Source organism: Watersipora subatra, chromosome 10, assembly GCF_963576615.1.
Source record: "Watersipora subatra chromosome 10, tzWatSuba1.1, whole genome shotgun sequence".
In the NCBI taxonomy this organism is placed as follows: Eukaryota; Metazoa; Bryozoa; class Gymnolaemata; order Cheilostomatida; family Watersiporidae; genus Watersipora; species Watersipora subatra.
Genome location: NC_088717.1, coordinates 36,584,802 through 36,596,970, shown reverse-complemented (window position 1 = coordinate 36,596,970; position 12,169 = coordinate 36,584,802). Strand labels below are relative to the sequence as shown.

Below are 12,169 nucleotides of genomic sequence, written 5' to 3'. Positions count from 1 at the left end.
CAGACTATAATGTTCCTCGACAACAGATACATCCTAACACTATGAATTGGGACACTGTTGTTAAATTCATTGACAAAACAGAACGCCTATACTATTAAAACTCCTTTGCGTAAAGACAATACAATTATATTGTGCTACATAAATATATTCATGAAATAATATATGCATATATGAGAGTTTAAATATAAATTTATTTTATAAATCATATGTAATATCAGGCCTGCAAATGAAGGCAATTTTTTTTTCTTTCTTGCTTATTGTTTAAAATAAAGAATTAACTAACTAACATCAATATGTTTTGCTGTCACTGACTTTGATATCATAACTCCTAAGCTGGTCTGTCTTTACAAACTGTTGTTTTCTGTGGAGCTGTCCCCCGGCGAGTGGAGCGAGCAAAACAACAGCTTGTCACAATACGCACGAATCTGATGCATCAGCTGCACTGAAAGGGAGTTGTTCTCTTCCGTCTATGCAATCATCCTCTAGTAGTCTAGTTTAAAACCTATTTTGGCTCAAAATGTACATAGACAGCTGAAAGTGCACACTGTTTTAAAGATAGGTACTTATTAATCACACAAAAAATAATTGTTTTTGGTGCAGTAGTTTTTGAGATATAGTCATCAATAAAAGTTTTCAGAGCTTTGCAATATTTGATTTTGTGAATCAGCTGCAACACCAAAATGTTTGTTCTTGGTGTCAAATTGAAACTCAGAATGTGCTTCAAAAATGATAGAAACAGAATTTTGATATCAACAACAAAACAAATTTTTGAGCAAAAGATTATACCGATCGATATGACAAGACTGTGACTCATGATTTACAGAATAGCAAAAACGGTAATGGTTTTACCCAAAATCTGTTACTATTACTTTTTTACACAAAATTCTGAATATACAAGTAAAATATCATGACAATATATCGCATTTTCTTCTTTCTATAGTCTTCGGTAGCACCTGTAATCCCAGAAAAAGCCGATTTCAGAAAATGACTTTGAAAAAAATCTCTTTATGCTCTGTTGCTGTCTCTGTTGCTCAGTAGTTCTGCAACATGCTGTTGATTTATTCTGTCAGCTGTTTGAAACCATGTTCAATTCTTTCAAGAGAATGCCTTCAACCAAATGCAAGAGAAAGTCAACCTTACTGATGCTTTCTTCAACTTCTGCTCTTCTTTATGCCGTTGTCTCTGTTGCTCAGTAGTTCTGCTACGTGCTGTCGACTTATTCATGCAGTTGTACGGAAGCATTCTCGACTCATTCAAGAGAAAGCCTTCAACTAAATGCAAGAAAAAGTCAACCGTACTTATGCTTTCTTCAACTTCTGCTTTTCTTTATGCCACTGTCTCTGTTGTTCAGTAGTTCTGCAACGTTCTGTTGACTTATTCTGGCAGTTGCTTGGAGAAATTTTCAACTCCTTCAAAAAATTGCCTCCAACCAAATGCAAGAGAAAGTCTCCATTACTAATGCTGCTTCAACCTCTGCTCTTCTTTATGCCGCTGCCTCTTACAGAAATAAACAAACCTATTATTAATATCATAAGTCCTACCATTTACCACACTCGGGGATGTGTGCTGCAACATAATTACGGCCTCACAATCATGACACACTACTTGCCATTGGCAATTGGCGCACCGGTCTTCGATATATCGAAGACCGGTGCGCCATTTGCGATTTGCCAGTGAAAAAGTTATATTCTTTATTTTCTTTCTGAAATGCCTATTCATTCATTTCTTTCTAATTCTTTCCTAGACATTCTCATTGTTGAGTTATTGCTTAATGATGCTATGTTGTTGTTTGATTGTCAATTATCGGATTAATTACTGTATATGAATTAACAGATAACATCGCTCATTGTTCTATTATTTGTAACGAAGAGATAAAGCATATATACAGAATATCTGGTTGCAAAAAAGGTAGACTATAATGTGTAACAAAAAGAACAGTAAGTATTGCATGTTTATGCGATGCACAGAACATAGATCTAAAATAAACATACAAGTTTTTATTGTCTTCTCGTGATTACTAATGGGAAGGGCAGACAACTCAAATTTAGTATGTCACACTCAACACCCCCTCTCCATCTTAAGTCGGTGTATACTTTCACTGTTTTTGTGCACCCAATGGCTTTGTCAAAATATCTACTAGGTTGTCATTAGAGCATACATATTTGTATCTCACTTCGGTCTGCTCCTTGATGAAATGGTATCTAATGTCTATATGCTTCGAACATTTATGTTGAGCTTTCACCTGCGATGCAAGGGCGATCCCACCTTGATTGTCAAAATATATAATGTTAGATGTGTGCTGAGGCACTCCTATAAACATCACAAACTCAACATTTCCATTTTGATAGCTAGAGTAAGAGGTGGTTGTGGTATGTTTGATGCTATGTTCTAGAACAGGGGTGGGCAAAGTTTTTTCTCAAAGAGTCAAATTTCAAAGTTGCAAGATTTTTGGGAGCCGCATAATATGTGTATCAGTATAACATTTCATACTGATAACACAAGTTTGGTAGTGGTTGTAATAAAATTTATTTATTAGAATACTTTTACAATAGCATTGAATAATGTTGAAGTGAGCCTAAAAAACTTTGTATAACAGTATAACATCTCATGAAGAGCCACATTATAACATTTCATACTGATAATACAAGTTTGGTAGTGATATTGTAATTAAATTTATTTATTAAAATACTTTTACAATAACATTGAATAATGTTGAAGTGAGCCTAAAGAGCTTTGTATAACTTAAAGTTTAGTGAGATACATGGGATTGTTTATGGCTGCTCATTATCTCTTGGTAGTCTTGCTCTCTACTGCAGCATGCTATTCTTAGGAGCTGACACAAGTGATCTTGAGTCAAAGTGGATCTCAACTTGCTCTTGATATTATTCATGTATGAAAATGCTGATTCACATATATATGTGGCAGCAAACACAGTGTACAACCATCTTCCTAGTTGAGCAAGCTGTGGATATTCAGCCTTTGTTGAAGCTTTCAAGTAGAACCCCTCCTCAATTTCATCTATATCTGTAACTTTGAGGTTACACAACTCTAGTTGCAGAGATGAGACATTAACACTTTTCAATGGCAACTAAGTAACCCACTTTCCATAAGGCTTTGCCTTCTGAGGTGCTTTTATGAGTTGTATGATATGTTTCAAAGATTGAAACTGACTAAATCGATTGCTAAACTCTTATTGCAGTTTTCTATAAAGTGAGTGTACTCAGCTGTACAAGACGCCATTTCTTCATCGTCATCTAAAAATGCATTTAGAGTAGGAAAGTGAAGCATATCACCTTGCACATCCACTAGAAACAACTCCAACTTATGGAAGAAGGCTTGAACAGCTGGTAGTGTATTAATGATAGTCTTGTTCTTCCCTTGAAGCTTGAGGTTCAAATCATTCAAATGGCCACAGATGTCAACAAGGAAGGCAAGGTCACTCATATCTTTAGAAAAGCTCATCATCTTTTGGAACTGTCTTGCATTCAGGCTTGTGCATGTAGCTCCTGACAAATACTCCACAACCTCGACAGAGCATTTCCCTTACTTAGCCATCTAATGTTATTGTATGTTAGTAAATCTTCACAAGTGGCATCGCTTTCTTTGAGAAACTTCCTTAAGTTTTTTTGTCTGAGAGCTGACTGCCTTTTGAGAAAGTTGACCAGCTTCATAGCCTTACACATTAGCTGTTGAAAGTGAACATTTAGTTTTCCGCATGAAACAGTTTGGTGGATGATGCAATGGAATGCTAGCATTGATGGCATATCCTTCTTCAATCTAGCTATGAGCCCTTGATCTCTTCCAACTATGGCTGGTGCGCCATCTGTTGTTGCAGATATGCATAAGTCATTTAACGAGGGCATCATGGGTAGCATGACCGGTGGTTTCTCCTTCTAATCCAACCAAGGTAAGAAGCTCCTCCTTCATTTCTTCACCATCAAAGAATCTGCAACACAAAGTATATGACTAAAGCATAATACTATGCTCCATAAAGAAACATAATGATGCTCCATAAAGAAACATGTAGTAAGCGTTTTCCGGTAGAACCCAAAGTGTTTGTCATAAACTCTAGTCAGAGAGCAGGATGACCCTATCTGTCATAAAAATAATTTCTATTCCCTTTCTCAACTTATGCAAGTTTTTGAATTAAACCAGTAGTTTTAGCCCCAGTGGTAATAAGATTACGCCTTGCACCCTCTAAAACTATTTTGCTGTTGTCGGCAGTACTACGTAAAAGTTTTTTTGGAGTTGTGTTGCCTTTTCAGAGTTGTGTTACTTTTTTGACATTGAGCTTGCATATTAAAAGAACTAAAACCAAATCGAGGAGAGGGTTCAGAAGAGAGAACTGTTCAAAAAACACTTAATAACATTTGTTGTAATAAATGAACTTTGTTTGAGCATTTCATTTTGTTTTATTAAATAATTATAGTTGTTTAACATTTCTGAGATAACTCCAATGGAAACATACACTTTTACTCGGTTGATGCTTCATCATCAATCGGCTTCATCAGCAAATAAAATAATATACATAATAGCACCATCCCTCCTGATAATAATTTCATTTTGCTGACAAATAATGTTTTGAGGATAGCAAACCTTCGAGGATAGCAAATATAGCTTTGAGGATAGCAAATATCAACAACAGTGATATGCTAGAGGTGCCACAACACATAAAAACTAGTGCTTGGGGCATTGGTGGAATCTTTCTCAATGCTTGGTTAAACATATTATGGATACACTCAGGTTAGCTTAATTGCAACATGCAGTATAAGAAATAGATGTCATTTTGCCTGATGGGTCACACCACACACACACGCACACACCTGGCTATGCTATTCTCTACTACTATTATGATGCATAATCTGCTAGACAAACACACTAACCTTTTAGCGTCTGAGAAACAATCATCTACATTCCGGATTGAACAGCTATCCATAGAGCAGTTGCAGAGGTCAGTGCAAGGTAATCTTTGCTTCTGGCAAGAGCACCTCCCAGCACATGAGGTCTTGTATCGGCAGAACACAGTCTAAAATAACACCAAATAAGGTCTTACCAGTTACAACCTGGAGCAAATATAACCAATCCATGTTTCAGCCCCACTTTCACTGTGTTTCGGAGTTTGGGATTAAGGCTTGTAACAAAGTCAAAAACTGCAACTGAAATACACCAATAATAAATTGTTCCTTTCAACACATTCATAGACATTTAAGAGCTTTCAACACTATAATGTACATATATGGTGCCTGACTGCCTGCGAACATAAAATATGTTTTTTGAGAAATCACTATTAAAGAACTGTGCTAAGCTGTGATTACTTAATGGTGGTTGAAGTCATTGGTGTGCTGACGATCTATTCTCGACACATGTTCCGGCAGAAAGGGTCAGGCGAGGAGAAGAAATTTGTTAAATTTGACTACTTTTTGAGCACTAAAAGCTTTAAAAGGTTTACTATTTGATGCAGATGAAGAAAAAAAACTTATCATATTAATAGTCTGTGCCTTACACAGTTTGTCATAGATGCGTTTTTCCTTCCGAGTAACCCTCTTTAAGTTAGCATCACCACCACATATGACACATAATGAATCTAATACTTGACTAGAGCCTGTCTTTGATCGTTTGGGACGAGGCTCGTATGAGTCTTGACAGGAATCTGAGGCCTCAATACTCAGAGTTATGGATGTACTTGGCTACGAAAATAAAACATAAATTTAGGAATGAGCCTATAGTCTATAATTCCCTAGTCAGAGTCTCTAAATCCAGTTTTCTTTCAGCCTGTTTAGCTAGGAAAAGATTGACAAATGTATGAAAAATAATGCAGATTGTAGTTGGAGAGCATGCTAGGGAGGTCATCAAAATACAACAGCAGGTGGTAATGCAGCGGCAGGATGACCCAGAGTGATCTTATTCAATACTTCAGTATTTAAACTTTAATAGTTTTCAGTGAGGAAGTAGGTACCAACAGGCAGTCGAGAAGCTACGACGCTGTGTCTCACATGATGTCATTAAACTTACTTGTTGTTCAGAATGTGCCCTCTATAAGCTTCTTCTATGGGTGAACTTAATGTAACAAGGTTGATGTGCTTGAAGCACATCACCTTTGTTCATCAAATCTGTCAGTGCTCTACAAAACATTTCAGTTGTAGAGCCAACCTTGTTTTGGCTATTCTGAACACAAACTAGGGTCAGGATTGGAGATATGGCCAAGTATGGTTGGTGTCAATAACAACAAATCTGATTCATATAATCTATTTGGATCTAGTAGGCAGATCACATGACAAGTAGCAAAGAAAAGTTAATAGCTTATTGAGTTGAGTCATAGCATTTCCCTATGTTAGATCTTCAGTTCAAATCATGTTGATTGGCCTTGATTGATAGATAGATCATCACGATCAACAAATTCAAACGAATAAAACAACAGGTTACAATGGAATATTTAACAATGTAGGCCCTAACTCTGCAGGCCTGGTCTGTGATGACATCTGTTAGTTGCTTGGAATAAATTGTCAGTCAATAGTGATTGAATCATCATTTTAATATAGACATGTTCATGATATTAAATGACTTTAATGGGTTAATGATAGCCATTATTGAATTAATGGCTATCATCGTGAATGAACGAGGCCATTGTCAAGGGAGAAATTTGTTATTTATTTAAATTTATATTAACTAATATATGAAATGTTTTTTTTGGTTATAATAATTATTGTAATAATTATTTGATACTTAAATAATAATATAAAATGTATTGTTTTTTTGTGTGTGTTTTCTTTGAGTAAATACTACAATGGTTCTATGGTTCTATGTGTAATGGTTAGCTTCTGGGCCTTGAGTTTAATTTCTCCCAAGACAAATTTTGATCGCAGACAAAGTGGCACTTCTGCTCCACAAAAATCAAACAGTTGCTATAAAGCAAAACTCAGCCAACAAATCAATCAATGTAGATGGGCACTACTAGAACTTTCCTTGAAATTGTTTTGACAGTATTATGCTGTTGCCAATAATGAGCCCAAGTATCAGTGCTCACAACAAGTAGTGTTAGGATTGTGAAGCCCGCAACTATCTGCAGGTAATTATTTTATAATCGACAATAACACGTCAGTGGTTTGTTTCCAAATGTCTGTGAAATCTATTTTCAATCAAAGGTCAAAATAACAATTATTTTGTCAAGACTTACTAGCTTAAGCAAAAATAACAATATGCTAGTATTCTTAGCTCTATTTGTTATGGCCTTAATAGGTTCAATGAGTATTTATGTATTAGGTCGGTTTTATTAGTAACTTTTTCTGCTGGCAGGGGGCTGAATAAACTCTATTCCCAGGGCTTTATAGCTTCCTGGCTTGCCACCTCTTTGGGTGAATCGTTTCTACTGAGTATTTTCTTGGCGAGCTGTTTGCTGCCGGCTCCTTAGCTATTTTGGGCTTCTGTTAGTCTTCTCCTGTTTTGGCTTCTTTCTTGTGCTTCCCTTTGCTGCCTGGCTTGCTGCCAGTTCTTCCCTGCCCTCTCATCGATTTTGCCCCTCTTTTATACTTGTGTTTTCACTCTTGAAATGACTCTTGAGTCTTGGCAATGACTCAAGAGCAATTGCCAAAGGTCATGGGTTGGTCGTGTTTTGCTTGTGTTTCTTGCATCATTTCTGTTTCAGATTCTTTGCGGTGAGCTAAAATTCCTTACCGATCTTGGAATTCCATGACGACAAGCAAAAAACAAACTAATTCCGGCAAAAAAATGTACAAAACTGACCAAAACTAATAGTAGTAGCATTGTGAAACTAATTTTGCAGTTACCCTTCTTCTAAGACGCTACTAGCTAGCTAATTTCAATGAAGCAAGAAAAATATTATCATTTTATGCCATTTTTTTCACAGCCATTTCATCAATCTTTTTGCATAAAATACAATATCTTAGTTAATAAAAAATTATGCTATATTTTTCTACTGGAATACAATACAACAGTTTCTAGACTAAAATGATGTTTTAACCATATCTAAATATACTAAATAAAGTGTTGGAAATAATTGTCTCGCCAGACCTGCCAACCCAAGAGTGGGGCAATGCGTGAGATTTGGTTTTGGGGCAATCGATGTATCAATGATAGTATATATGAAATTGTGGAAAATGGGGCAAAAATCTCACGCGTTTCTCACGCATTTTCATTTTTTCTTTGGGGTGATTGCGTGAGTCTCATGCCCAATGCGTGAGAGTTGGCAGGAATGTGTCTCGCTGATGACTGGTTGCTGATCTGGTGCATGCTGACTGCTACTTCGCTCCACCAAGTCATAAATCTAGCTGGCTCCTGTAATATTAGTGATATACATCTCCTTGTGCTTGACACTCTGTAGAATTGTTTGCTTCACTGAATAGCCATGAGTAATTGTTGTAGCCAGTTAATCTCTTTTAGATTAGGTGGTATTGGTCAATAATAATCATGATTTCGTAGCAATTTTGTGCTATTTTTCATTCATAAGCTCTTCATTATAATGATCCAACGACTCCCAGTCCAACTGATGTCCCATATATTCACATTGCATCAGCATCATCCTTTGACTTATTGGTCATCTATCGTTTCAAACCCTGACATAATCTGTTTGATCATAAAAATATTTAGTTCTGCTTACCTAGCAATCGTTGTAAATAGTTTAAAATGGTTGATCTTGTACCGGTTAACACGTTCAGTTACCATTTTTATTTGTTGAAGTGATAGAACTGCTAAATCAATTGAAGTTAGTAGCTCACGCGGGCGGCATGCAGTGCAGACAGCGCATGCTATCAGCTTGGGCCGCCATTACTAAGCAAACTGGCAGGTTATGACGCGTTGTTGCAATTATCCAATCAGTCTGTGAAATTTCTTGTCACAATGGCAACATTGATGGACTTGTTTATTGCACCTCCATCCGTTGATGAGTATCAATGATATACAGCCTCTACATATATAGGGGGGGGGGGGGGGCTGTATATCATTGATAAGTATGTAGTTTAAGCATGAAAGTATATAAAAAATGACGTTACACAGTGCAACCAGACATTATTTATATAAATGTTGAGGAATTCTTGAATTCCTTGCACGCATCATAGTTCAAAAGTTGAGTAAGGGAATATATCGTAAGGGAGAGATCCTTCCCTCTTGGTAGAAGGGTTTTTACATAAGATGCCTTGATGAGAACAACATGTATCTGGCATCGGCTAGACTTGTAGAATCAGGCTCGCCATAAAGGTGCAGTGTTGAGCGTGTTAATGCGTTGAACAACCTTTTATTCATTAGAATGTAGTAGTTGATTATACTGAATTATGCAATCCATGACAGCTAGCTTTGGAAATCAGTATACATGTACATGTAACTAGTAAATTAAAGTTGTCGATTATTACTACCAACGCTGACGAGTCGCTCGCGAGACCGGAAACTGACTACAATCCTAATTGTTATCGGAGTAATTTAATATCCCCGTACTACAACATGAAGTAAATGTTGGTCTACGGCTCTGATTAGCTGGTTCGACTGAGTGCACACAGCGTAAGAAAAATTATTTTTGTATTACTACTCATCATTCAATAACCGATTACTTTTAGCTTATTAACTAAAATAGCTGTAGAAGACCAGATTAATGATGACTACATTAAAAAAATGATAAAAATATTAAACTACCATAAACCCCCATCTTCTGCTACCTGTTAACACGATAATACCCTGTGGCCACCAGGCTAGTAACAACTCACAATTGAGTTAGAATGTACGTACTCTGCTCCCAGACTACTAGCGCTACGAGACGTTTTATATTGAGACTTTTATTGGCCTTTCAATTCACGTGATACCATCACGTGTCACAACCAAAATGTAACAACAATAACCAAAATGTTTGAAAACGTCATCAAAATAAAAAGATTCCAAACTACCGCATTTTCGTGATGGCTGCGATTAATTATTCGTTTTTTATCTTTTAAGAGCTTGTAATCATATTTCCACATATTTTTCACATACAACATAGCAGAGTGAGACATGATGAATCTTTTGATACTAAATAACTGTAATATGAATTTTGTTGCAAATAAACCTTAAGTTTACAAGGTTTACCTCGAGTTTACAAAGTTTACCTTGAGTTTACCTTGAATAAACATTGAGTTTCATTTTGAATATTGGCCAATATTTTAATGCGATATTGGCAACGACTTCTTGAAGGCTGCTACTGACACAGGAGTTAATACGTAGATTATGATGATGAATTCGAAGACGCTTATGGACAGATGTAAGTATATTTCAGAGTAATAGTGAGTAAGAGAATGATAGAAATTTAAGCTGATTTAGATTGATTGATGCGAATGTCTAGTAAAGAACTAGAAAGAAATGAATGAATAGGCACTTCAGAAGGAAAATAAAGAATAATCTTTTCTTTGAATAGATTTATTTATGTGAGAGATATGAATCGAATGATGAATGAGTTATATGATACGATTGGATTGCTATAGAACAGGGGCGCTCAACAGGCGGCCCTGGGGCCGGATGCGGCCCTCAGCCTGATTTTATGCGGCCCCCCAGAGACTTTACCAATTTAAAATTTTTATACTGAATTTTCTGCCCAAGTTCAGGCCCTAACTTAGCAGAAATGTAGGCCAATTGTAACCACACTTTCTGACCATGTTAACAGCTATGCTATGACTCTTGGAAATCCCCTTCCCTTGCATCACTTTTTTCTTCCTGTCTGATATTACTGCACATGTGGGTAAAGTCCCCAGTTTTTAGGGAATTTTCCTAACTGACCTGCTAACTGTTGGTTTATAAATCGGTTCATTCATTTAAACACAAGCATGGCAAGTAAAAGGAAGATAGACAAAGAGGGCAGAGAATTTAATAACGATTGGAAATTAAGCTATTTTGTGAAACACCACTCTGTAAATCAGGCTGTCTGCGTAATTTGCAACCAAATTATAGCAGTTCTCAAAGAATATAATATTCGACGGCATTATACTACTCGCCATGCACAACAGTATGACCAGCACAGTGGCCAAGAGAGAGCAGAGAAGTATGAAACACTGTCAAAAAAATCTCGCATCACAGCAGCGCTTGTTCACCCGCTACACTGAAATCAGTGAAAAGGCTACAAAGTGTAGTTTGGTGATAGCCAACAAAATTGACCAGAGGCAGCTGCCATTTCAACATGGAGAGTTCGCAAAAGAGGTAAGTTTATCTCTATTTCATCAATATGCTGAATATTACCGGTTCTTGTTTGGGTACCATTTATATGTGTATTATATTTGCATGCATTTTATGTTTTTTTAAAAATTTTATCAGCATATTCAACAGCACATGAAAGTATTGTTATTGACTATTGTATTGTAGGTACTGACAGCATTTGTGGAAGAGTTTTGCCCCGACAAGAAAGAAGCACTGGAGAGCATCTCTTTATCAAGACACACAGTAATTAGAAGGATTGAAACATTGAGTAAGGACATTGAGCGCAAACTCAAAGAGGTTGCAAGCAATTTTATCTACTTTAGCATTGCGCTTGATGAGAGTACAGATAATTCAGACATAGCACAACTTGCCATCATGGTCAGAGGTATTGATGATCAGTTCAGCATTACAGAGGATTTTCTCACAATGAGCAGCCTTCACGGCACCACAACTGGTCAAGACATATTCGACAACCTGCTCAAAGAACTTAAAGATTTCAATCTACCACTTGAGAAGTTATCAGGGATATGCACTGATGGTGCGCCGGCAATGACTGGAGAACACACAGGTTTAATTGGCTTGCTGTTGAAGTCCAGAGTGTGGAATGTCCCTCCTATTGTGTACCACTGCATCATTCACCAGGAAAATTTAGGAGCACAGCACCTTAAGATGGGACATGTCATGGAATTGGTTGTATCCACAGTAAACTACATAAGGGCTCGAGCTTTGAGCCACCGCCAGTTCAAAGAGATGCTGAAGGAGATTGAAGCAGAATTTCAAGACGTGACATATTATTGTAAAGTGAGATGGCTCAGTAGTGCAAAAACACTTCGTCGGTTTCTCAGTCTTTTAGATCCCATCGATACTTTCATGAGAGGCAAAGGACGTAACCATGAAGAATTCAGAAATGTGGCATGGATAAATGATCTTGCTTTCCTGGCAGACATTTCTGAGCATATGGCGGATCTCAACCGCAAACTACAGGGAAAGCAGCAGCATGTATCAT

At 36.9% G+C, this 12,169-nt stretch overlaps 2 protein-coding genes across 2 annotated transcripts in view; one reads left to right on the top strand and one right to left on the bottom strand.

The window, feature by feature from the left end:
• Window positions 1-2,749: 2,749 nt before the first annotated feature.
• On the bottom strand, window positions 2,750-3,444 carry LOC137407018 (protein FAM200A-like). The gene is made up of 2 exons (XM_068093622.1): window positions 3,294-3,444; window positions 2,750-3,048 (listed from the first exon to the last, which is right to left on the bottom strand). Exons 1-2 carry the CDS (start codon window positions 3,442-3,444, stop codon window positions 2,750-2,752), a joined length of 450 nt encoding a protein of 149 aa, XP_067949723.1.
• A 6,380-nt stretch (window positions 3,445-9,824) lies between these two features.
• LOC137406355 (uncharacterized) overlaps window positions 9,825-12,169 on the top strand; it is a 12,436-nt gene continuing 10,091 nt past the window's right edge. The window contains exon 1 of the mRNA XM_068092926.1: window positions 9,825-10,237. Coding sequence (XP_067949027.1) covers window positions 10,204-10,237 — 34 coding nt within the window. The 5' untranslated portion in view covers window positions 9,825-10,203. The remainder of the gene's footprint in view (window positions 10,238-12,169) is intronic.

Coding starts and splice junctions, on each gene's coding strand:
- LOC137407018 (XM_068093622.1), bottom strand. CDS start 3,444: ATGAGTGACCTTGCCTTCCTTGTTGACATCTGTGGCCATTTGAATGAT. Junction 3,049..3,293: donor GTTTCTAGTGGATGTGCAAG/GTGATATGCTTC, acceptor CTCTGCAACTAG/AGTTGTGTAACCTCAAAGTT.